Source organism: Pezoporus flaviventris, unplaced genomic scaffold (genome assembly GCF_033815535.1).
Source record: "Pezoporus flaviventris isolate CSIRO_AGI_PZ_B2104156 unplaced genomic scaffold, CSIRO_AGI_Pfla_v1 ptg000001l, whole genome shotgun sequence".
Taxonomy (NCBI): Eukaryota; Metazoa; Chordata; class Aves; order Psittaciformes; family Psittacidae; genus Pezoporus; species Pezoporus flaviventris.
The window spans coordinates 52,683,365-52,706,059 of record NW_026892549.1 but is presented as its reverse complement, the minus strand read 5'-3'; the positions used below and the strand labels follow the sequence as shown (position 1 = coordinate 52,706,059).

The 22,695-nt window shown below is 35.3% G+C and overlaps 1 protein-coding gene across 1 annotated transcript in view; it reads left to right on the top strand.

Moving 5' to 3' along the window:
* ITGAV (integrin subunit alpha V) overlaps positions 1 to 22,695 on the top strand; it is a 47,308-nt gene that overhangs the window by 20,282 nt on the left and 4,331 nt on the right. Inside the window, exons 7-29 of the mRNA XM_061457934.1 lie at positions 1,411 to 1,536; positions 2,241 to 2,285; positions 2,472 to 2,515; positions 2,607 to 2,663; positions 3,114 to 3,166; positions 4,297 to 4,499; positions 6,510 to 6,701; positions 6,813 to 6,858; positions 7,428 to 7,529; positions 8,275 to 8,333; positions 9,472 to 9,626; positions 11,187 to 11,324; positions 12,028 to 12,095; positions 13,297 to 13,444; positions 14,543 to 14,635; positions 15,757 to 15,836; positions 17,428 to 17,508; positions 18,428 to 18,533; positions 19,382 to 19,540; positions 20,418 to 20,531; positions 21,516 to 21,629; positions 21,728 to 21,835; positions 22,393 to 22,515. Coding sequence (XP_061313918.1) covers positions 1,411 to 1,536; positions 2,241 to 2,285; positions 2,472 to 2,515; positions 2,607 to 2,663; positions 3,114 to 3,166; positions 4,297 to 4,499; positions 6,510 to 6,701; positions 6,813 to 6,858; positions 7,428 to 7,529; positions 8,275 to 8,333; positions 9,472 to 9,626; positions 11,187 to 11,324; positions 12,028 to 12,095; positions 13,297 to 13,444; positions 14,543 to 14,635; positions 15,757 to 15,836; positions 17,428 to 17,508; positions 18,428 to 18,533; positions 19,382 to 19,540; positions 20,418 to 20,531; positions 21,516 to 21,629; positions 21,728 to 21,835; positions 22,393 to 22,515 — 2,414 coding nt within the window. The remainder of the gene's footprint in view (positions 1 to 1,410; positions 1,537 to 2,240; positions 2,286 to 2,471; positions 2,516 to 2,606; positions 2,664 to 3,113; positions 3,167 to 4,296; positions 4,500 to 6,509; positions 6,702 to 6,812; positions 6,859 to 7,427; positions 7,530 to 8,274; positions 8,334 to 9,471; positions 9,627 to 11,186; positions 11,325 to 12,027; positions 12,096 to 13,296; positions 13,445 to 14,542; positions 14,636 to 15,756; positions 15,837 to 17,427; positions 17,509 to 18,427; positions 18,534 to 19,381; positions 19,541 to 20,417; positions 20,532 to 21,515; positions 21,630 to 21,727; positions 21,836 to 22,392; positions 22,516 to 22,695) is intronic.

Here is a 22,695-nt window from a genome sequence, read left to right as displayed (position 1 = left end):
CCTCAGTAAGAGAACTAACAGAAATAATTCTTTGTCTTTCAGAATATTTCTGAATAATCAAGGCAACTACAGATTAAAACCGAAGTAATAATTGTATAGATGTGTCTTTTAAAAATAACTCTATGATCATTTTCAAGGCATTTTCCAGAAATCTGAAATTTGTTTCCACCAGAAAAGAACATGATAAGTTTCCATTAGGATATTTTTCTTGTTTCAAAATCTACATGCTTCGTAATTTTTGACGCATGCATGAAGTGTGTATTTTCAAAGAGAAATGTACCCTCCAAAGAGAATTATCATTATTTTTCTTTGACAGCAAAGATGTATTGCATTTGTTCATATTGATCTTTTTGTGCCATGGTGCATATTTTGCCTCTAACTGCACCGTTACACAGAACGTTACCTATATATTTTGCTAATGTGGGTTTCAGTCAGTATTTGCAGGATCATTCCATGTTTTGCTATAGCTCTTTGTTCAGAAGATGGTGATGCTGCCATCAGGACATAGCTGCCAAACTCTGCTGCCTGTTTTTTTTTTTTTTAATACTAAGTTTATAAGAGATTTTCTGTATTACGCCAGCTTACACTTAGAAACAGCAGCACAGGAAGCTTGTTTCCTGTGCTACATTTTAAATTCTGATAAAAATGGAATAATTGAAACTCAAGGTACAGTATGATATAGATTATGTTATTTACCAAAAGTGACATCTCATCTTCTAAAACAACCTTATTCTCTACTACCACCAAAAACAGAAAAAAAAAATCTTGCCTCTGAATAGAAGACAATAGTATACTTCTAAAAACTAGATTTTTTGTGCCAAATTTTTATTCCACATTCTGAGATGCTGGAAGATTAGTTTCTCTATACTTCATACATGTATGAGTATGTATGTGAAGTAAGTTCTCTTCTGAAAACTTTTTGTGATTCAAGATTTAATTTGAACTCAAAGAAAAGTATGTGATGAAGTCACCACTTAGATGCTGGTGAAGTGAGAACAGAAGGCAGTAATCCACTATGCTCATCTCATTAGCTTCTTGGCTGCTGTATTAAGCTCTCATGTTATAGTATTTAGACAAGGAGCAACGACTCAGGTCTGCGCTACTGTAAGCATATGCTTACTGTTACCTAACTGGGCAGACCCATTTAAATCCTGGTTTACATGCAGCTTCTGTTTTCAGTGAAAACTATTAGTGTGCTTCTGATTAAATCTGTGCATAAATTTTTGCTGAAGTTGGATACAGATTTTCATTTATATCCTTTCTAGTGCTCCTGCTGTTGCCTATTTTCTGGTCAGTATTGGGGAAAAGTTGTTGCTTTAGAAGCAGGCGATCTGTAAATGAGTTCTGTTGCTTACTGAATGAATGTGCACACATTTTATTTGTCATTTTAAGCTGTTTCTTTCTCTTTAGGACAACTTATTTCTGATCGAGTAACAGAGATTGTAGCTAAATATGACTCCAAAGTCTACAGTGCAAAGTATGATGACCAGTTAGCAACCAGACCTGCCAGTGCTGCTTTTGATGACAGCTACTTGGGTGCGTAGTTTGAAAATGAAGCAAACCTAGCTGTACTTGAAAAAATCCCTTGCAGTATCCATATTTAAGTCTAAATCATACTACTATTAATTCAACACTTGACAGATAACTAAAGAGCTACATACCTGAAAATGCAGTAATTTATGCATGATGGAAGCTTAGTTATCTTGCCATAGGCTTGATTCAAAAAGTACTTGATGATGAAAGAAATGGAAATACTTCCATGTTTTTTTGTGCTCAATGACTTGAGCTGGATCTGGGAATGGCTGAGGTATGATTCTTATGTGCCAAATTATTTTTTTATACCTATTTTTTTAGAAAAGCAGCTGTTTCTAAATAATCTACCAAAACAAAATAAAATGTGAAAGAATCATGTTTGGGAAGAAAAATAATGGAGAGTCCCTTACAGGAGTGGGAAGTTATCATTTACCTCTATATATGTCTAACCGGGTTCAGAAAAAAACAAGGACAGACTAAGACAGATCCCAGGATGATAATTTTAAAATTTCCATCTTCTGACCTCAAATTCATGGATGGTGTGAATTATATTCTACTCATGTAGCTGTTCACAGTCTAAGCTACTTAAAGGCAGTATTTATTCCGTTGTGTTTAAAGGTAAAGCATAAAGACCTATGAAGAGTGTAAAGAAATGAAAGGTTTAGTAAGGTTTTTAAAATGGTTTACTAATTTTGTCTGTTGATCAGGTTATTCGGTGACTGTTGGAGACTTCAATAGTGATGGCATAGAAGGTAAGTACTTTGCTTCAGTAAAAAGTCATGTTATAGGCTGGGCAGGTCTTTCAAATAAATGGTGTAGAACAACTGATGCAGTGCACAGGAAAATGCCTAGAGCACTAGCAATGAACTACTCTGTTCAATCAAAGTCATTGCACTTTGTGACCTGATGTTATTTGGGTGTCTTTCTTTATCTTTCAGACTTTGTATCAGGAGTCCCAAGAGCAGCAAGAACTCTAGGCATGGTAGGAATTTGAAATTTTTAAATTTTAAACTTTACCAAAAAAACCCTCAAAAATAACTGGTGCGCTGAAATGTGTATTTCTTCATGTGCAGGTGTCTATTTATAATGGGAAAAACATGTCTTCCATGTACAACTTCACTGGAGAGCAGGTATGTAGCTTTATTGAGTGTAGTGGGTGACTGGGAGGCTATTCTTATGGAAAGTTGACATGTTGAGACAGTATTTAGGGTACTGGAATATATAATATTTTGTATGTTATTAGCTTATGTGCCAAATATAAAAAAGTCTGTAAGAATCCTTAAAGTATGTGTTCTGTGAGTTCCCACTTTGTAGTACTACTTAGAAAAGGAATCTTATTTAAATGAAGGAAATGCTGTCTATTTTAGAATTAGAAAGGACTGCATCATGAAATGGGGAATGGGGAAAGTAACTAATTGGTTCACTTTCTAACAGAGTAATGAATAGAAAGGAAAATAACGACAAAAATGGTGGTATATATTATCATCTCACTAACATCTTTTCTATACAACTTTAGATAAACTTGTTTGTGTGTTTATATCAGTGCAACTCACCAGTTTGGTTTGAATTTTGTTTTCCAGATGGCTGCTTATTTTGGGTATTCAGTTGCTGCCACAGATATCAATAAGGACAAGTAAGTGCCCTCTTCTCCCAGCTGCCACCCAGCTTGTTTTTGGAAAGAAAAAAAAAAAAAGCTTTTATTAAAGTCTTTCCTAAAAAAAGTAGGAGGTCTTTCCTACTTTATTAAAGTCTTTTCCTAGATTTCTGTCTTCATTACTGGTTTAACATGTATTTGTGCAACACACTTTCTTGCTAGCACTCAACTGAACATAAGCCAGCAGTGTGTGCCTGAAGTCCTGAAAGCCAGTCGCGTGCTAGGCTGCATCAAAAGAAGTATGACCAGCAGGTCGAAGGAGGTGATCCTGCTCCTGTACTCTGCTCTTGTGAGAACCCACTTGGAGTACTGTGTGCAGTTCTGGTGTCCCCCTCAACATGAGAAGGACTTGGAGCTATTGGAGCAAGTCCAATGGAGACCACAAGGATGATAAGGGGCTTAAACATTTCTCGTATGAAGACAGGCTGAGAAAGTTGGTGGCTGTTCAGCCAGGAGAAGAGAAGCTGCATGGAGCAGCCTTCCAGTATCTGAAGGTGGCCTGCATGGATGCCTGAGAGGGACTCTTAGAATCATAGAATCGTTAGGGTTGGAAAGGACCTTAAGATCATCTAGTTCCAACCCCCCTGCGATAGGACAAGGGGTGATGGGTTTAAAATTAAACAGGGGAAGTTCAGATTAGATAAACTCTTTACTGCGAGGATGTTGAGGCACTGGAACAGGTTGCCCAAAGAAGTGGTAAATATTCCATCTCTGGCAGTGTTCAAGGCCAGGTTGCACAGAGCCTTCGGTGACATGGCTTAGGGCGAGGAGTCCCTGCCCTTGCATTGGGCTTGGAACTAGGTGATCTTAAGGTCCTTTCCAACCCTAACTATTCTATGATTCTATAACATTTTTTAAAAAGTTGTAGATTTATTTTTGTATTTATTTACACAAATACGTGTGTGCATTCATATGCTTTAGATGCATTAAATTCTAGTATATTTGTGCTTACTTAATAAGTTTTTGCCTTCAGTTACAATTTAAAGATGGGTAACTTTCATATTATTAACTTCAGTGCTGAATTAGTCCTTCTAACAGATGCAGAAGAGAAGGAAGCTGAACTTTCATGTTATTACTGAAGAAACTTATCTTTTTTTTTTTTGTTCCAGTTATACAGATTTGTTTATTGGAGCCCCTCTTTTTATGGATCGAAGTTCTGATGGGAAACTTCAAGAGGTCGGCCAAGTTTCCATTTGCCTTCAACGAGCCTCTGGAGGGTTTCACATCACAAAGCTGAATGGTTTTGAGATATTTGCAAGATTCAGCAGTTCTATTGCACCTCTGGGGGATATAGATCAGGATGGCTTCAATGGTAGGACATCATTTATTGATCAGTATTTTCTATTCAAACATGAAATCTAGACAGCACACTGAATGTGGATTCTGCATGCAAACCTTAGGCATTCTAACCATGACTGAATGTTGGACACTAAGGTCTAGACTCCTTTCGATGCTTGTATGCTACTCCCAAGAATGCTAACAGGGGTTACATGTATGCATCGAGCAGAGACTATACCATTTAAACTACAACATGGATTATTTTAGCTGTTATACTGATCAGTTTACTACTTTAATTACAGTAGAAACTTTGGTGAAATACCTGATTCTCTACTGTGACTTGTTAGGACATCTCCAATATAATTTTCCTTTTTCCATTGCTTAAAGCTGATTTTCCCCTTCAGATGACTGAAAAGAAGGTTTTGTTTCAGAAAGCTGGTTTTTAAAATTACCTGATAGAAGAGATTTTCCTGAGAAAAGTCTAGATTTTTTTAATATTTTTGGTTGGTTTTGTTTTTTCAAAATAGAAGAGCCTGATGAAAATATCCCATAACAACAGCCATCTGTACCAAGAGCTGAGTGTCTGGAGTCAGTATGTGGATGGGAAGTCTTGAGTCTGATACAACTGAAGCTGTAGACTCTCAAACCCATTGCCAGTGCTTCTTGTTACTTTCATTTGGCAATGAAGAGCAATGAAACAGAAAATCATGTGGTTTGGGGACAGAAACTTCCAGGAATACTAGGGAGAACTTAGTTATGCAAATCATACTCCAGATTTGTTGCCTAGAGTGGTAGGAATTTGGGTTCTGCAAGAAAATGCTCATATTTAGTTCTTCATTCTGCTTGCAAGCTAAATATTTTCTGAAAGATAAAAATTTATAATATGCTAATATTTCAAATTCCCAGGCAGCTCAAATTTATTTTTAAAATGAAATCATACATTCATCGTATTACAGAATAGGTTGAGTTAGACCTTTAGTTGCTAAAATTATACAGTTAGTGTGAAGATGCAATATCACTGCAACGGTTTACAGAAGCCATTGAGAAGGTTACAGCTGATAGCCAGAAATGTAGTCACTTAATGAGACTATCCAAAAAATGTTTTGATTCCATCATACTTCAATCTGAAATCACTGTAGGTGAGAAAATCATAGCAAAATTTGTCTCTTTTTTAATTACTTTGCCATTATTTAGTCTAGTCTTTTAAATCTTATTTTTTCCTGTTCTGTTTTATTTTGGGAGTATTAATTAAAATGCTTTCCATCACAGTATGGTGCAAGATAAGAATTTTTACTGTTTACATAAGGTTTGTAAAGATGAGTCAAAAATACAAAACGGTAAACTTTTGAGTCCTTGTTCTTTTCATGATTTTTTTTCAAATTTACAGAAAAAGTAACGTGTAATGTAATTATTCTGTATATTGTTTCATGTTTCGTCTGTGAACCAACTGTGGAAATGTTTAATTTAGATCTTACATACACTTGTAAAGGTGTCTTTACAGATAGTTCAATTAGCGTTTTGTTTATTACTTCTTATTAGTTATTGATAATGAGTACTCCCAAATTTATTAAACTTTAACAGCACAATTACACTAACTGAAAGTTGTCCATAAAACACATTGCCAAGCCATGATCAGGACTGACTGGAATTTGCTATTTTCCATTGTTACAGGCTGATTTAAATTTTCCAGAATTATTAAAATGTCACACACTGTGGAGGAACATGAGTGTGTTAATGAAATGGGCTTATAGTCCCTCTTAGTTTTGTGATTTGGTGCCAACAATTCTGGGTGTTTAATATTCCCCAAAACATCTCAAATCCGTATGATTTGGCTATAAGTCAGTTACTGAAGTGTAGAAGTGTTTGTAGAACTATTCCTTGCCATTCTCTTCCTCCCCAAGTTTGTGATATATGATCTTGTTAAACATTTATTTCCTCCCTACTGACACATACTGAAACTGTAATATCAAAAATTAGAAGTTATTGATGTAAGCACAAATATGTTCTCTCTGGAGATGTTGGTGATTGTTCTTTTGGTTTACAGATATTGCAGTTGCTGCACCATATGGTGGAGAGGGCAAGAGAGGACTTGTCTATATCTACAATGGAAGAGCAAATGGTTTAAATGCAGTCCCATCTCAAATTCTTGAAGGGCAGTGGGCTGCTCGCACTATACCACCCAGTTTTGGGTACTCGCTGAAAGGAGCTACAGATGTGGACAAAAATGGATACCCAGGTCCTTTGCTCTAAATGTCACTTTAGAATAACTTCATAGAAGCCCATCTCTCACTGACAGTGTATTTGAAAAAATGAATTGTAATGTGTAATATTTCTTCCTTATTCCTAGATTTGATTGTTGGAGCCTTTGGTGTTGACACAGCTGTTTTGTATAGGTAAGTATCCCTTTATGCTTTTACATTACATGCAAGCAAAGCTCAATGGCACTCTTGAGTTACAAAAGCAAGCATCATCAAGGGGAGTCTGTAATTGTGCAACTCCACATTCCAAACTGCTGAAGATCAAAAAAGGTTATACTGCTGTTTTCACTGAGTGAATCTACAGTCTACCTAGTATATATCTTTCTCAATAGTTAAGAGATAATATAAATAGGATGTCTTCAAGGCTTTCCAAGTGACAGTTTTCTAGATTCTGACACATTCAGGGTGCTGCTGTTAAACTGCAGTCCTGATACTAGCATCCATACTTGCTCATTTTGGGAAAATAATTTGTCTGGGCTAGAAAGGGATAGAACATCCTCTTAACACAATTGCCTGTGTTCTGCCTCTGATAGTAATGAAAGGACATAGAAAAGTTTCCCGCTTTTCTCTAATCAATGATTATTTGTTATTGCAGTTTCACTAAATATTGTCTTAAGTGTGCATGTGTATATTTCACAATTTGAGGGGGAGGGTGTTTTCTAACGTGGTGTTGAATGCTGTTCAAGAGGATGTTTTCTTTGCAGGGCTAGACCAGTTATTAGAGTAAATGCTGCCCTGGAAGTTAATCCAACCATTCTAAACCCAGAGAACAAAGCCTGTTCGCTGTCAGATGTAAAGGTTTCTTGGTATGCAGGATATCTTTGTTTACCTTTGTGGGGAGGGATGTTTTTGGTGTTTATTTTCATAAACTTTCAATTTTGAAAGGATTCAGGAAATCTAGTTAGCTAATTAAAAAGGGCAATCAAGCATAGATATTTCTGGAAGAACAGACAATAAATACAAAATAAGAACTTGGACAACAGTGGGAGGTCCAACATTCTCCTCAATGGATGCTAGATTGACTACCAAGTTACATCCCACCTGCGGAGACTGCCAATTGGCTGTGTTGAGTAGAATAAGATCTTCTCAAGATGGTAATGGATTAGTCAGCTTTTGTAGTGTTTTTACCCATTAACTTACTTTTTAGATGAGCTCATGGTAAACACATTTGGGAAATGATCTCTGCAAACTGGTTTTGGTTCTTGCTCCTGTACTGTATCCAAACCCACTTTTCCTTTCTAGTGCTAACTTCCTTTTTAACTTGGTATTCCAGTTCCTTCTAGTTTTCAAAAAAAGTAGATGAGGCACATTTGATTTCAGTAATAAACACTCTGCTTCACATGCTATTCCTGCATGTATTAAGATTACAAAGCTTTGCATTGTTGTCTACTTATTAATAGGTTATAGTGTCTTCTCCACTAGTAGAAAATAGCATTTGGGAATGAACTAGAGTCTCAAAAGAGAATACCTTTGAACGGAGAAAAATAATAAAGAATTTTAGAATGAGAGAAAAAGTGCATGAAATTAATATTTTCTTTTCCTCCAAAACAGCTTCAAAGTAAAGTTCTGCTTAAAAGCAGATGGCAAAGGAAAGCTCCCTAATTCACTCAGTAAGTTCTGCTAATTTGAAAACTTTTAAAGTCTTTTTATATCTTGTTTGCAGACATGAGCACTGGTCACTGTTCTTCATTATCGTTGACTACCTTTTACAGCGCCATACTGCCAGTCTGGTAACCATACACATCTATATATACCTTCAGCATGTCTTTTGCTGAAGTTTTGTTGAAGTCAGTGAGATTTGAGCATACCTGAGACTTCAGACATATGTTTAACCACTTGGTGTAACTAGTCTTGGAAAATCCTTTGTATTACAGAATTGAGATCAACTCTTGTTGAGGGGAGTTTTAGAAAAGAATATTCAAGCATGTATATTGTTAGGCCTGAAAAATATGGACAAGCAACAAAGGACTTCTCATATTTCTGTTGAAATCATGACCTTATGATTGATACTGTTAATTTTTTTCATCAGATTTTCTGGATCAGACTTAGGAAAAGATTGTTTTAAACAGGTTTTTAAGTTACTGCTAAGAGATTTTGTAGTGTGGCAGACAGCCTGCTACAATCAGGTTTCGTCTACTGATTCTAAAATAATTTCCTTATTTTCTGTATGGCATGTATAGAGGTGGTATCATCTGGCAAGATTCATATAAATGGCTGTTACATATTTTAAATTTCATTATCTATATCAAATATTCAAAGTAATTAGATTAGCAATACAGTTACATGCTGTAATGTGTTACATACAAGATTGCTTTAAATTTTTTTTTTGGGGGGGGAAAGTTTAACTTGCTCATGCAGTTCTATAGCAACTATAAATGTATCACGGCTCTTCATAGAATAGTTAGGGTTGTAAAGGGCCTTAAGATCATCTAGTTCTAACCCCCCCTGCCATGGGCAGGGATGCCTCACCCTAGACCATGTAGACTCTGCCCAACCTGGCCTTGAATGTTTCTTGTATGTTTCCAGTGTTTAAGGAAAAGGCAGAGACCAGTTTAGGACAACAGTGCCTAATGTAGAGAACTAATGTAGAAACAGATTCTTATATTGAAGGAAGGGGAAGTTTTAAAAGTTCTAAATACTAGGTTTTCATTGTAACTGAAATCAGCATTCAGCTCCATTTCTGATGGGAATCTGTAGTGTTTTTAATTGAATGAAATATCCCTAACCTAACCGCTTTGGATTGGACAGATTTCCAAGTGGAGCTACTGTTGGATAAACTTAAGCAGAAAGGAGCTATAAGGAGAGCTCTGTTTCTCCACAGTAAACAGCCTAGCCACACTAAGAACATGACTATTACCAAGGGGGGGAAAATGAATTGTGAAGAACTCGATGCCTTTTTGAGGGTAAGTAGCCACTTATGTTTTAGGCAAATAATTTTTGGTGCATTGTCTATTACAGAATCCTTGTGTTAGGTGTTTAAAAAAAAAAGAAAAAATAAGTGCTAGAGACACTTCATGCCCCACATAGACTAAAATTACTGAAACTATATGTCTGTCCTGGGTTATCACTTCTGTCTGAGTATGAACAATAGGTATTATTGTGACTAAGGTCCTGGTCACTAAATGGATCAGAAATTCAATTCTGAGCATTGTTATGTACTTCCTGGACAAGTCATCTTGGCACAAAATTATAATTATACTTCCAAGGAATGTGAAAGTCAGCAAGCAGAGGTTGTGTTTTCACTTTGGAGGTAAAGAAAAATATGGATCTTCAACTACAAGGTAAAGATCAGCAAGTAACAAAGGGGACAGAGAAGGTTGAAATAGGAAGCTTGCTTTTTCTCAGTCTTTCTGTTCCCACAAACATGGACAGATGCTAACACAATTAAAAAGTGTAACCCAGTAGAAGAAACACTGGCTGAAATAGCAAAGACATCTGAAAATGTAGCTATCTACTTGCAGCTTAGATTTATCTCTGAGTGCTTATAAATCAAACAAACAATACTTATTTCTTTCTTAAAAAAAACAAACCAAACAAAAAAACCCCAAACCAAAACAAATCTGCAAAACTAATGAAAATACTAGTAATCATTAAGGATTCATGGAGGATAGGTAATACCTTTCTTTGACTGGCCTTGTGAGTGGGGTATATATGGAAATACACCTCCGAGATCATTAGTAAAGTTTTAACACTTTTCCACCTGACATTCTCATAAAGAAAGTAATGACACATGACCTCTATGAAATTATGTTCAATTGAAAGCAGAACCATTTGAAAACTATTATCGATAGGTTTCTGCTCATAGAAGATAGCTTCTGAAGTAAGATCCTGCAATGAGCTCTGGGTCAGTTATTTTCATTCTTCTCATTTTTGAAAATAATGAACCAGAGTTTACAGTTATAAAAATCTGTGACATAAAGCAAAGAGATGGTTTCTAAGATGTCGGAAGGGCAGGATCAATATCTGATAAACAGAATGATTTGAAATGAATATGAAAGTCAGCAACTCCAAGTGCAAGGTAATAATTTCAGGAGGGGAAAAATCACATGTCCAATGGTAAATATCTGTGAGGGATCTTAAAAGCATAGTGAATTTTGTCTGACAGGAAAAAGTGAGATTGTATAGCCCTTTAGGCTCCTCACTGTTACAGTTCTAGGACTTAATACTTCTGTATGCTCCAAGTTTGCGTTTGTAAAACAGGCATGTTACTGCCAAAACTGTCCATCTTCAAAGTTGGCACTGCAGATTTTCCAACAAGAAATTTTCTAGTGTGAAAAGAGCTCAGAAGTTTTAGTGTTGTTTTTGCTTCTTCATTGTTATTACAACATGAACAATAAATAAAAATACTGCTCAGTATTGTTCTTGGGATGACTATTTGTTGCCTATAGGGACTTATGAAGGATATTTTTTGTTGCTGTTTTCTTCACATGTTCTAATTGTAATTCAAATTTTGTTTTCCTCAGGACGAATCTGAATTTAGAGACAAACTAACTCCCATTACTATCTTTATGGAATATCGTCTGGATTACAGAACAGCTGCAGATGCAACAGGATTGCAGCCTATCCTTAACCAGTTCACTCCCGCTAATATGAGCAGACAGGTATAATTCTTCTGTCATCAGTCTGTGATGACAGAACCCAGAACACATTTTCAGCTTTCAATACTAAGGTTCATCTTAGAACTTCTGAAGAATTAAGATACCAAAATATGTATCTAGACTTTAGTCTTTTAATTATGGAAACATTGATGGTTATTGTATGTTTGTCTATTTGTCTTCCTTCTCTCTGTGTCAGGTTTCTTTTTTTTTGAGACAGGACTTCCTTTTCATGCATATAATGAATAGTTTTCTGCAGAAGAGTAGACAGAGTAGTATTAAAGTTGTCAGTCTTGAAGGACTGAAGTATTTCATCCATTGCTCCTACTATGCTGCTCTATGTATATTATATTTATTCCTATAAGTCTCCTACAGTAATAACCATAGTTTTTCTGTTCCTGCCCATTATACAGATTTTTGCACTTGTTTGTAAAGAGGATTGTGGAGATGCAACTCAAATGAACAGATTATTCAGAGGAAACACAATTAATGTCTGTAGACATCAGTCCTACAGTTGTAGTGTGTCAGGATAAGGCACAATACCCCCTTCTATAAAAACTCATTTGTTCTCTTCTGAGACTGAGTTGAAGATATCTTGTAACCAGCTATTTAGAAAATTTTTATTTGGTGGTGAAACAGCATTATTGGAAATGTATGTTAGAACAGATGCAGGAATTCTTACAACAATATGCATTTGATTTTTGCATAGGCACATATTCTGCTGGATTGTGGTGATGATAATGTCTGCAAACCAAAGCTGAAGGTTTCAGTAGAAAGGTAAATACATGAGAAAAATATTACAGGGAAAAAGAACTTCCCTACTTCAATTCTAAACTGCAAGAGCTTGTAATACTTTTGTTAAAATGATGTATTGAAATAAGTAGACCTCCTCAGTGTATACAATCTAAACTCATGTTTATTTGTCTTAAAGAAAACCCATTTTCTGCTTTGTAACCTAATATTTTTAGCGGGTAATACAGGGACAGCACATACCCCCACCCTATCCCCCATTGTAAGTACACAGGATTTATGTGTATGCTTGCTAAGCTGGACATGCATGGCAAGCACAAATCAGTGTTAGCTGCAATTGTGCCACTGAGCTGCAATTGTGCCACTGTTCTGTCATTTAATACTAGACAGACCCACCATGAAGATGTGAACAGGTGTGATTTTATCCAGCAAGGGGTAGAGTAGAGCTGTGTTGTCATATCTTATGAAAAAAGTTGTTGGTATTGGTGTATGTTTTATTAAACCTGGAAAAAAGAAACAAATTTCAACTCATAATTCTTTCATAAGATGTGATATTTTGTGCTTTTTATGCCCCAAAGCCATTCTTAAGTGAATTATCTCTACTCAGTAACATCATCTGGTGGGGTTTTCCATGCCCTTAGTGCAGAGCTGTAGCATATGCGTGTGTATTTAGTACAGTTCACAAATATACTAATTCATGCAAATACTTCAGAAGCATTTTATATCAGTGCAGATACAGTTACATTTCCTTGTAGTTGGTGGAATTAAAATACATTGAACCGATATTCTTTTTGTGTTTGGAAAAAATGTATTACAGAGGTCTTGGGTGTATTCTGTTGTTGAGCCTTCCATCAAAACATTATGAATTTTCTACCTCTGCTAAGTAGGCATGTAATTCAAAATGTACACAGTGATTTAGCTGTTCATAATTGTTTATTCCTTGTTAAAGGAATGTTGGTGGTTTTGTGTTTTACTGTGAACTTTGTACAAAAGATTTTTAAAAAACAGCATGTAATATTTGCTCCGTTTCTGTGATTATACATACTACAGGGTTTTTCTTTTTAAACATAGTGTAGAGCTCTCCTGATATTCCTGAAGCATAGGTACTGCCTCTAGATTTCTCTAATGTCTTGTGCAATTTCAGAATGTCTCTTGTTTCTCTACGTTCAACCAGTTCAATACAGTTGAAAACCTGAACGCACAGTTCATTTTTGCATTTGTTTTGTAGTGATCAGAAGCAGATCTATATTGGTGATGACAATCCCTTGACATTAATTGTCAGTGCCCAGAATCTAGGAGAAGGAGCCTATGAAGCAGAGCTCTTTGTCACTGTTCCACCCCAAGCAGATTTTGTAGGTGTTGTTCGTAACAATGAGGTAAAATTCCAACTGTCTTCTTTGAGTAGTTAGATTTCAGGTGCTGCTATGGAAGTTTGTGGGAGAGGGCCTGTTAGTGGTGGGTTTTATGCTTTGATCCTAAAGTAAAGCACTGAAAAAATGGTAAGGCTCTTCCAAGCCTCAAGGCTGTATAACACCTGGTTGGATGGTTCCAATTTAAGAGCTTACTGCTAACAACAAATGATACTCATCTCTGTGTTGGAGCTTGACACACCAAGTTTATCTGCTTCAACACTTTGTTTGAATTGTACCCTTAATTAAATTTAGATTTAGCATCTCATGCTAGATAAAGAACTAGGCACCTGTGAGGCAAAAAGTGAAAGTATGTTTCCTAATTTTCCCTTGTATTAGAAAATGTCTGTATAAGTTCTCTTTCTCTGAATACACATGGGTATAGTCCAAATTTTGGTTTAGCCCATTACAGATATACAGAAGTAATATATTTTCAGATTTTCTTTGTTATTGTTTTTATTTGATTTAATCTGTGATGAATCAATATCACGTTGCAGAATCTTAGGGGGAAAACTTTTTTTGCCCTATATCAAAAGATTCCAACTTTGATCTACAACCACATCCTTCATACATGTTGGACCATGCCTTGCTTTGATTCTCCAGTTTGCCTCTGCTATTCTAAGTGCTTTGTGATGTGGCTTTGTTCAAAATCTGATAGCTCCTCTTAAGACATCTTTTTGAGTAAGCTAGTAAGAATTCATGTTATTTTGCATTTGAATCTTTATTTTCTTATGCAGAGTTTGCATGATTGCCAGAGTTTCTTCATATAGGTTTTAAAGAATCATATGGAGAAATGCTTTAGGTCACAAAAATCATCAGTGATACCCAGTGTAGGAGTATTGAATTTCTCTTTTTATAACCTTGGAAAGAGCATCTATCTTACATTAAAAATATCTGTCTCCATGGAGACTTTCATACTTCGGTTTTATTTAATTTTAGTGCTTGACTGTGTTAGGGCTGAGAAATTATATTAAAATTAACACAGCATATCTAGAACTTTTCTCCAGACTTTCATCCAGGTATCCAGATGTAAAGAATGCCATTCTTTTTTCTGCTTTACTGCAGGCTTTAGCAAGACTGTCTTGTGCATTTAAAACAGAGAATCAAACTCGCATGGTAGTTTGTGACCTGGGAAATCCCATGAAAGCAGGAATTAAGGTAAGGTTTGGTCCAAGAGGTGTCTGTTATCTCAAGCAGTACAGTCAGCATTTTTCTTAATCACTGTAGTGTCTGGGCAGGATTTTTACTCACAGGAATTTAAGATTAGATGTAGCTGACATTTAGCTACCCACATGTTTGGTTAGTTCAGTGATAATTTGTTTTAGCTTTTTGGCTAAATTAAAGCCTGAAAGGCGTGTTCATGAGTCATATCATAACTCAAAAGGAGTAGTTAATTAAATAGTGGAATTAATGAATGCTGGTGCCTCTTTAGTTTGTCTTTAGATTTATTTCTGGTGTCTCTTCAGTTTGTCCTTAGATTTATTGGATATGTATTTTTAGTATATAACAAAGAGCTAGCTCATAACACACCTTTTTTTTTAGTGTAAACCTAATAATGCTTCTCTCTTCTGCCTTGTTTTGTGGCTTAAGAGAGAGTTTTGTCTAGTTGAGACCTCTGCACTTCCACCAAATGTAGCTGGAATTTGAAGAATTAAATAAATATTAGTGGGACCTAGCAGATATTAAGATGATGTTATGCAATAAGTCTTATTTTCCGAGGAAATAATGTGAAGATCAGTCATGATTATAAACAGTTTGAAGGTGCTTTTCTTTCATGAGACATTTTTAATAGATGAATAAATGTTATTCCCAAAGTCTTTAAAATACATCAAGCTGAACAGTACATATGTTGAAGTAACTATCATCACTGACATAGAACAAACTTTGGGAACTGAATTTCAAATCATTACTGTGCCCTCTTCTTCAGGCTACAGTGCTTTTTGCAACACATAGGGAGACTCAGTTTTGTGTAGAAATGGCTTAAGTAAGGGGGGTGAGCATGATTGTAAATATTACATTTCTGTTTTGTGGTAGTGATGCACTGGCTGAAATCTAAAGAGGACCATACATTTCTAATCTTGATGAAGTGGACAAGTTTTATTTGCCAGTTCTCTGTGTGTGCTCTCTTATGACTACAAGCCTCAAGCAATTTTGTTGTAGTATATTAAGTATATATAAATATATATATATAAATATATATTTTTTGTTGTTGTATTAAGAAGCTTTTATCATGTATTTTATCATGCTTCCACTGAGCCATGGTGATTTTATTTCTAAAGCTATTAGCTGGCCTGCGTTTCAGTGTGCACCAGCAGTCTGAAATGGATACCTCTGTGAAGTTTGACTTGCAAATTCGAAGGTATGGAAATCTAGGAGTATGTACCTCACCTGGTAGAAAACATGCTAAGTAAATACACTTTGAACTAAGTAGATACTCTGGACTAATTCTCTGGTCTTTGCTTCATACTAGCTTAAAAAATAAACACACCCTTTAGATGAATTTTGTGTTCTAAAATAGAGGAGAAAATGTAAGAAAAGGTAATTTTCTGCTGGAATGTAATTTATTTTGCTTACAGCTTTTAGACAGGTCATGGCACAAGTGAAATACTAATAATGAGGAACAAAACCATTTTAAAATACCCTGTATTTTTCTACCTGCATATCATTGTCGTCTGACATTTGTGCAGTGCCACAGAATGACTGTGCCTTTGGGTTTCTAGCCCTGTTTTAAAATTGATGTTTGAATTCCTTCTGAAGTAAAGCCAGAATTTCAAATTTTATGTATTTTAAGGATGAGAGGTATAAGCCTTTCAGAAAAGGCAATATATGTTGGTTGTTCCCCCCATGGTTGAAAAAGGTTTTGGTGTTTGGTTGTTTTTCTTGTGTTTTTTTTTTTTTGTTGTTTTTTGTTGTTGTTTTATGTTTTCTGTTGTTTTTTGTGTTTGTTTGGGATTTTTTTATCTTCTTATCACTTAAGGGCTGCTTCTTTTATTTATTTTTTTTCCTAGTGAATAAATTATTCTCATCCACATTTGGCTACAAGGATTAAATAAGTTTAAACTTACCATTCCACTTTAATGATACAGTGATTCATACTGATCAAAGGCCTTGGCAGCATTAAATATCTCTTTGATCTCACATTGCTGTGTGTTCAAATTTTTTCCCCTCTTCTCCATCAGCTAGTAAGCTGTGCCAGTGCACATATTGGTATTTACAGGTCAGGAAGAAAACACAGTTGCATGTATTTGTTGATTACAGTGGCAGTGAAGAATAGATCTTCTATCTTTCTAAAGGAAACTGGTTAAAATGACAGAATAATCATATGTGTCTAAGGAGATCAGGATTCTGTTCCCAGCTCCACTTTGAGGAGAATAGGTGTTCCCTGTATTTCTTTTTCTCTGTTTACAAAGAAAGTCCAAAGAAATTTTATGTATGAATGACTCTGTGTGCCTTGATATCTGTCATCTCTTGGTGCATCTCAAGTGTAGGAATCAGATGTAAACTGGTTTAAACACTGTAAAGAGGGGTAATCAAAAGTAGCCCTAGTGTGTTTTTCTGTCCTGGGACTAGTTTGAGGCCAAAAAGTCTCTGAGCAAAACACATGTCGTAACTGTGGAATTTAGGGCTCTGCTAGCTATAGAGATGCTGTTATCCCACAGCACTGGCATTTGAATTTTTTTACATGTGGCAGTCTAAGGATGGAGTCAGCATGAGCTCTTTGTCCTTTATTAACTTCTGTCCGCTCGCTGAGTAACCTCCAAACTGTGCTGAGGGTGGGACTGTCAGGCATTTAAGTGAGAATTTGCTGGAATCTGCTTCTTAGTTTTTAGTAATTGTGCTTTCCTATAGTGGATGAAGAGATATGGTGTTCACGCAGTTGTTTTAAGGTTTGGGAGTTTTAAATACTTAGCTTATTTCATTTCAGTGATTAACTTTTATTTTCTCTGCAGTTCCAACCTGTATGATAATCTAAGTCCAGTAGCATTCTATCAGGCTGACCTTGCAATTTTAGCAGCTGTTGAAATTAGAGGGTAAGCATTGATACTGTTTTAATAATTGTCTCCCTCAGATAAGTTTTGTATGTTTGCATCTTTATATCTAATTAACTTTCTTTCACATCTGTGTAAGTTTTAAAGAAGCCTTAGGGAATTTGTAAAGAAATTATGTTTTTCTCTATCCACCTGTTGAACTTTCAGATCATAAATAATTCTAAATAATTACAAAATGAATTCCAAAAAGGAGTGTTGTGCCTCTTTCACCAGAGGTTTCTTTAGGAGAAGAAATAAAAATTGCCCCTCGTTTTCGCAGTTGCACACTTTTCTCAAGGTCACTTTCCTCCTCTGTGAACTGACTCTGTTTTCATCCAAAAAACCTCTAAAATCCTTTTTAGAACCAAAGTTGAAAATCCTGTTGAAGATAAGTTTGCAATGCTCTCAGCTTCATCAATCTGAAGTATAATATTAATATTGTATTATTATACATTCATTACTGTGGTCTAATTTTGTTACTTTTTGAGAAGTGTGGGTTGGCACAACTGAAAACCATTACTGCTAGCTTCACTGTTTTCACTGCATGCTGAATTAGTCATCACTGTACTGATAAGTCTCTGCATCATCAATATTTCCATTATCTAAGTATTGCACACTTTGTAGTTTTTGGATGACTTGTATATATCAATTCTGTTAATGGTTTACTAGATTCTGTAGGATGAATCCAAAGTTTAGGGCAGGAAAAAAAAAGATCTGAATAGAAGGCTCATGTTTTCATGTGCTGAAGAAAACTGAACATTTAATATAAAGGCCACTCGATCTCTTCTTTCTGTTTTTTCATGCAGAGGAAGAAAAATTGGAGATCGTATTTTAAGCATGTTAATTTTCTAGTGAGATTTTCTAGTGAATTATGTTCATCATTTATACTTTATAATAATGACTTGTTTGCTCTGCTGTTTAGTGTATCGTCTCCTGATCACATATTCCTTCCTGTTGCAAATTGGCAGCCGAAAGAGAATCCAGAAACAGAAGATGATATTGGGCCTCTAGTGCAGCATATCTATGAGGTGTGCAGTTACTACTCATTTCAATTTCACAGTTCTGTGTTAAATTAAATCTTTTTGGTGTAGCTTTTCTCTGGAGTAAATTACAATTTTTTTTCTTCAATTTGTTCTTGCATGGAAACAAAGATTTAATTTTTTTAATGCTGGGTCAATAACTGGTGTCTGCAAGAAGGGTTGCAGTGCTTGCAGCAGCCAAATAGAAAAGGCTGATTTTTTTTTTTTTACATCATTACACATCCTTTACTTCCTAGCCCTTTACTTCCTTTCAAAAAATCTAGATAAAACTTTTGAAGTAACTTAGTAACTTATACTGTAAATTATTCAGTATTCTCATTGATATTCCAACTGTTCTGAAATATTATTGTAAATTCTTTTGCCTTGAAAAAATTTAAGTATTTAAAAGTTCCTTAAAAGAATGATCACAGCCTTAATCTAGATTCTTTAATTAAGCAAAATTTACTGAGAAAGCTGTGTGAATAAGAATAGTTAAAAGTTGTTCTAAAACTTAGAAGACCATTTATCTAATGAAATTTAAGGGTGTATGTATCTGTGCTCGGAGTCTCTTGGCTAAGACACATACAGTAGCTGAGATTTGTGCAACAGACTTCCAAAAAAACCTAATTCCATATGGCTTTTCTTCAAAGTATTTTTTACTGAATACAGAAGTCATTTTATGTTTTGCCTGTTGGGGGACTGAAGTTTAGCTACCATTTTCAGGTCAAGTTGATGCTATTCCCATAAGTAGCTGGGGAAAGGTTAGTGGCCTTATCATTTAAAATAAGAAGTACGTGCACAAAGAAGGCAGCATTCAGTTTTTAGTTTATATCTGTTACCTTTATTTTCATAATCAGCTAAGAAACAATGGTCCAAGTGCATTCAGCAAGGTGATGATGACTCTGCAGTGGCCTTACAAATACAAAAACTACACACTGTTGTATATCGTTCAGTATGAAATTGATGGTCCCATGAACTGCACTTCTGATATGGAAATCAATCCATTAAAAATTAAGGTAAGTAGGACTTTCCTTTTGAAGTATATTTGTTTTAAAACCACACTCAAAATACCCAAATCCCTGAGAATATCTAACACTATCTGGGTTAAGTTTTCATCTGTTGCTAAGGAATGAGACTGCACTGTTTGATAGCACTTGTCAATGTATATAGCAGGTGAAATAAAAAATAGACAATAGATTGTCAACCCCAAAATAAATTGTCTTGTTTTTTTTTCTCTTGAGGACTGTATGGTATGAGCTCTAAATGCAAAGCAGTGGAATTATATTGAATGTGGTCATGAACAAAAACATGCCAGATGCTTCTGTGCTGTTTATGTAAATATTCTGGGGTTTATTTTTTGGAAGAAAATGGCACATTTTTTTTTATTACTAGTTCTTTTATCTAGGCCCTCACCCAAATGCCACACAGGTCAATACAGGTGTTTCACTTTTTCCAGTTCCTCCTGGACCTGTGTATGTCTGGACATGTGTACATGTGTACAGGGGTATATGGTACATCAGTACCATACTAGTGCTATTTTTTCAGAGTAAAAGCCAGAAATGTTGAGGAAGAATCTTTAACATATTGCAAAGTTAAATTATTTATTGCAGTCGAGGAGTATTTGTTTTCTATACATGACAAAGGTTTGAGGTGAAAAATAATTAAGATACTCAAGGCTCTGTGTTAGTTCTTAACAGAAATTTGCATCAGTGGTCTAATAAAGGCAGGAGTAACATTTTAATCACAGCAGTAGGTAAAGTCAGAGTCTGAAGAATAGCTAGGTTAGGAAGAGAGAAACTGGATTAATTATGTATTTTCTTCACGTTGATTTAGGATTCTTCAAGTGTATCTAAATGTAAGAATTATTTATTGGTTTTCCTTCATGTATCCTAGATTTCTGCTTCTAAAGATGGTGATAAGAATGAAACAATTAGCAGGGAAGATAATCGCCATCATCGTATCAGTCGAAGAGATATAGCTGCCATTGAAGGAGACGTGCATACTTTGGTAAGCTCTCAGCATTGATATGTTGATAATACTTTTAGGTTTTTTTAAAATGAAGGTGAAGATGAAAGTTCCATGGGATGAAGAGTAATTTCAAAAAAATCCATGTCCTCCATTTAAACGGTTACCAGACAAAAAAGTCATATGCTCTTGAGCTGTTGGTTGGGTTTTCCCCCAGTATGCATCAGTTTTCCTTGGGGTAGTCAGCCAGTGAGACATATGACTATGATTTTGTGCTGTTATGTTTCCAAGTCCTGAAAAACAAAGGTCAAGTTGGGCACTTCATTCAGAATCAGTGACTAATTCACAGACTAATATCCAGTATTCATAATAACTTCACTGTATTGTACTTACACTGGCAAATGTACTTTCACTGTACAGTGCTTTTATCTATAATATAGCTAAAATCACAGTTATAAAATGAAGCCTTCTTTTGATCTGTTTTCTTCATAAAACTCATGGTTTAACATCAGTATTATCTGATGGATTTTAATGGAAATGTGGTTGAGAAAGGCCAGTTGAACTTGTGTAGTCCTAAGTATGGCTTACAGATCAGGGCAGTCAGTTAATTTTGAAGACTTCCATTGAATGCAACAAAGCATATTTTGTTGGCACCAAGTGCAGATAATTGCCATAAGTTTTCCTGTCAAAAACTATATGGAGGATGGTAATGTGAACTGATCAGAAACTGCCCCCCACACCCTCCGACTTTTTTTGCTATGTACATAGATAAAGTATATACCTTAAAGCCACTTCCAGCTGTTTCATGTTTGGGATCCAAGTGGCTCATGTAATAATTTTCTGAATGTAAACTTTTGGGAGACTGTAAGTAATTATTCAATATTAGGGGTTATTAAATACATTTGATTTGTTTCTAGTGCTTTGCCAGGAAAAGAGGCCAAAAAATTGTCTATAGTAAGGTAATGGCATTAATGACTTTTCAAATATTTTCATGTTCAGAATATCCTTCCTTATTTTTATATGCAGGGTTGTGGAACTGCTGATTGTTTAAAGATAGTCTGTCAAGTTGGCCACCTGGAAAGGGGAAAGAGTGCAATATTGTATTTAAAATCACGCCTTTGGACCCAAACTTTCATGAATGTGAGTGACTGAATATTCTGTCTCTGCTTCTGAAACATAAAAAGTGATTTTTTTTTTTTTTTATCCACGTGATACTAATTTTGTATTTTCTTACACAGAAAGAAAATCAGAATCACTCCTATTCTCTCAAATCTTCTGCTTCTTTCAATGTTATAGAATTTCCTTATAAGAACCTTTCCTTTGAAGATATCCACAATTCTACAGTAGTAAGTCATTTACATCCAGCTTGAGTTACCACACATAATTACTTTGAAATGAATACAAAACCAGTGATGATTGAGTAACTTTCTGTGGATTGGTATAATGATAATTTTGTCAAATATTTGACTCATATATTAATTTCAGTTATACACATACAGTTGAGGGCAAAGCAAAACTTTTTGCCCTAAACCAAGAGTTGACAATAATTGTAGCTTTAAAGACTTAAAATGAAAAACGGGATGAACTGTCCTAATGTTCTTGTTAATACCATTATTGTTAGTGAAATATTTTACTTGAAAATTGTCTTCTACTGTATTAGCATTTAAAGCTTGAATAATGGACCTTTATTATATATATGAAGTACTATGTGAATGTGGAACAAAAGGACCATCTGAAACCCTGGAGGGTTTCATAGAGACATGAAAGAGAATATGTCATATTTAAGTATTATTAAATGATTAATAAATATTAAATATATTGAAGTATACCAGACTGAAACTGCATGAATGAAGTTGGCTTGTCACTGCTGTGCAAAGTGTGATTTATTGTGATTTTCTATTAGGTTACTACAAACATTACATGGGGCATTCAACCACAGCCTATGCCTGTGCCAGTGTGGGTTATAATTTTGGCTGTCCTAGCAGGATTATTGCTCTTGGCTGTTCTAGTATTTGTTATGTACAGGGTAAGTACCATATTTGGGGATTTGTATTGTTTTCTTTTCCCTACTAGGGATGTGTTCCTTCAAATAGTACCAGCAGCTTACCGAAACACCTTGGTCCCTTAATCAGCTGAATCAGTTACATTTCTTTGGAGGCCAAGAAAAACGAAAAAGAGAGTGGGGGTGGGGTGGGTGGGAAATCAA